This window comes from Kryptolebias marmoratus, linkage group LG16, assembly GCF_001649575.2.
Source record: "Kryptolebias marmoratus isolate JLee-2015 linkage group LG16, ASM164957v2, whole genome shotgun sequence".
Lineage (NCBI taxonomy): Eukaryota > Metazoa > Chordata > Actinopteri > Cyprinodontiformes > Rivulidae > Kryptolebias > Kryptolebias marmoratus.
In genome coordinates, this window is record NC_051445.1 from 1,845,906 (window position 1) to 1,849,331 (window position 3,426).

Here is a 3,426-nt window from a genome sequence, read left to right on the forward strand (position 1 = left end):
TTTCTTGAATTTGTAGCAAAAAAGGTTAGATTCTCAAAAAGATGAGGCATTCTGTAAAATGTAAATAAAAACAGAATGGAATTATTTGCAAATCCCATAAACCCACATTTTATTCACAGTGGAACACAGCAAACATATCAATGTTGAAAATAAGAAATTGTACCATTTATTGGAAAAAGAATAAGATAATTTTGAATTTAATGGCAGCAACATGTGACAAAGCAGATAAGAAACAGCTGGAGGAGCATTTTACAACTTATCAGGTTAATTATCAGCAGGTCAGTCAGACGACTAAGGATAAAAAGAGCATTTAGAGGCCGAATCTGTCAGAAGGAAAGATGGGCAGAGGTTCACCAGGCTGACAGGAACTGGGTCTAAATATAGTGGAACTATTTCAAAATAATGTTCCTTAATGGAAACATTTGGAAAGCTTTGAACATCCCATCATCTACAGTTCATAAAATCATCAAAGGATTTTGAGAATCTGGAGAAATTTCTGAGGTCAAAGGTCAAGGCAGGTTCTGATTCTGTTCTGCTCAGGAACACTGTCTGTAAACACAGTTCACCGTGCCGTCCACAAATGCTGCTTAAAGCTCTATCAGGCAAAGAAGAAGCCAGATGTGAACAGATGTGTCTCCTCTGGACCAAAGAGGAGAACTGTTCTGAGGTCAGCCTGCCTCTCTGATGGTATGGGGGTGCATTAGTCCAGGTTTTAGAACAACATCTGCTCCCATCCTGGACTGTTGAACAGACAGAATGGGACAACCTCAGGTCCAGATGTTTACAGACTGATGGAGATGCTGCACATCTGGAAACATGGACCTGACCAAACATTTTAAAGATTGGTTGCTCCCATCAAATTCTAACTTACATTATTATTTCCTAAAAACTGTACAATTGGATTTATGAGATTTGTAAATCATTGCAATCAGTTTTCATTCACATTTTACACAACATCCCAACTTTTTTGGAATTGCAGTTGTATAAAGGATGGATATGAGCGAGGCTCCTAACAGACGGTTCAATGCATCCCCTCCACATCCCATCTCGTGGAGCTGACTGGTTAGTAAGGCAGCTCTCCGCCTACTAACGACCCATAAAAACATCAGGGCATCATCAGAGAGAGCTATCAGTCAGTGGGAACGTCATCAGGGAGGAGGTCACCTAAAGATCTGTCATAGCCGGACTGTAACATATCGCCCCACACTGAGCCCATCATCATTCCCTTCAGTAGCATGACTGTTATGAAGGGGGGATTATTAATCAGTGGCTTCGGCTGATGTCTGTGCCTTTAAACGGTAACGCTATGTCAGAGTTGCACTGTCAAGGTGCCAGCGCCACCTGGCCAAACTGTAATTGACTGCAAAGTGCACTTGGAAGTGATCCCAGACTACGCAGATCAGAATTCCCACCCGTCTCACTTTCCTCACTACGACGAACCTGCTCCTCCAAGAAGGATGGAGATTAGCGTCAATCAGAGGAGAACAATGAGGCCTGGATGTGCCAGAGTGGGGAAAAAATGAGAGCTCTGCAGAGCGTATTGTTCCAGGATTACAGTACGTGCACATACACAGATCAGAGTGATGTGTAGGAGGGAAATAAAGGCACAATGAGCATCACGGTTAAGAATGCAGAGTAAAAATAGTAACCGCCACATGTGAGGTTGCTTGTTTCAGAGTGATCCGCTGGGAATTGGGTTTGATGATAATGATAAATGCAGTGCTGAACTGCAGGTGTTGATGAAGCACAAGAGCAGGTTTTTTGCGAGATTGGATTTGAATTATACATTTTATCGAAGCAATGCCACATCTTTCACAGCTGCTATTAATCTATTTGTGTTCTCTCAAACATTAGCAGGCTTTAAAAACGCTGCAGAGGAGAGAACAAACACAAAGGCGCTGAACTGATGGTGAAATGAACCCTCATGGCTTCGTCTGACTGACAGGTTATTTGGGTCGAGCAGAGCTGTTTACCTGGCTGCATTTAAAATAGAAAAAAGGGAGAAAATATCAGCAGGGTTTACTGGCCTGGACCCCCCTCCCCCCTCTTCCTGAGACAGAGGCGCTGACCTGTGTCTCCATGATGCGACGCTTTGATTTACGCGACTCTGGCCCCCCAACTCTCCTCTGGCAGGATAGTGACAACGGGCTGAAGAGGACAAAAACACAGCAATTAGTAAATAAACATTTTTAGACTTTTAATTCATTGTTACAGCTTCACTGGGGTCTTTAGTCAGGTGTACGGTGTAAAAAAAGGGAATTTTAGCAGATGTTTGTCCTTTTCTTTCATTGAAAGCATGGTTTTATTACAGCCCACTACTGAAAGACGAAAGGCAGGCGATAGTGTTTTTGTCTGTGCCTGTGTGTGTGTATTCATGTGTTTGTCTGTTAGCAAACAATCTCATGAACTAATACACACATTTTTATAAAACTTTCATTTAAAAAATAATTTCTGGATGCATATCTACACTTTAATAACTTTAACTCATTTCTAAATGGCCACCACAACTAATCAACCTTAGCTAACATAAAAGTAGCTTTAACTCAGTTGATTTTACAGATCTTGACCTAAAATTTGGTTTGGTAGTAGATGAAACTGATCGTCACATATTTAGTCAACATATTACTTGGAGTAGAAAGCAGTGTAATGTATTTTTCACTGTCTTGTTTTGTTTTAAACTGAGTAAGTTCACAAAAGATGTAAATTTTGGTTCTAAAAACCCCAAGAGAGGCTTTAAGACACCGATGCATCCATTATATCCCTCCGGGGAATGAACAACACACTTTTACTGTAGTAATTAGTTATTCCAGTATTAGGAACCTAAATTGTTTCATTCTGTTGGAAAATAAAAACTCCACGGAATCGTTTTAAAGACAGAGATGTCTCCTCCTTCTAGCATTAATGTGTGTTCAGTAAATTGCTTGGCACTCTGAGCAGCAGATTATGAAAGTAGGAAAAGTTGACATTTTGTTCTGCAGATTGTGCAGAAAGAAATCTTCTGAAATGTTACCAAAGAAAAGGGGAGTTAATTATAACATACTGCACATAAAACCTTAATATTTCTTGTGTGCAAGTGGGAGAACAATGAGAATCAGTTCCATAAGATTCTGCAGAAACAGATCGTTTATCCACGGCTAATTTAAAGAATCTGTTCGCTTCAATTTGAGCTCTGTAGGAAAGAGCTGCTTAATGAACGTTTGGATCCTAATGGAACCAGCAGACAAAATGTTCAGGAGGAGCTTCGATTCTTTTTGACAGATGATTTCCTGTAGTCAGACTACAGTCAGACTACAGCCAGGCTACAGTCGGGCTACAGCCAGACTACAGCCAGACTACAGTCAGGCTACAGTCGGGCTACAGCCGGGCTACAGCCGGGCTACAGCCAGACTACAGCCAGACTACAGTCAGGCTACAGCCAGACTACAG

At 41.2% G+C, this 3,426-nt stretch overlaps 1 protein-coding gene across 2 annotated transcripts in view; it reads right to left on the reverse strand.

Annotated features, from left to right (window-relative positions):
* The window catches only part of phf1 (PHD finger protein 1), a 22,311-nt gene that overhangs the window by 3,419 nt on the left and 15,466 nt on the right, over positions 1 to 3,426 (reverse strand). For both annotated transcript variants that reach the window (XM_037980081.1, XM_017433288.3), the window contains exon 12: positions 2,070 to 2,148. In XM_037980081.1, the coding sequence (XP_037836009.1) occupies positions 2,070 to 2,148 (79 nt within the window). The remainder of the gene's footprint in view (positions 1 to 2,069; positions 2,149 to 3,426) is intronic.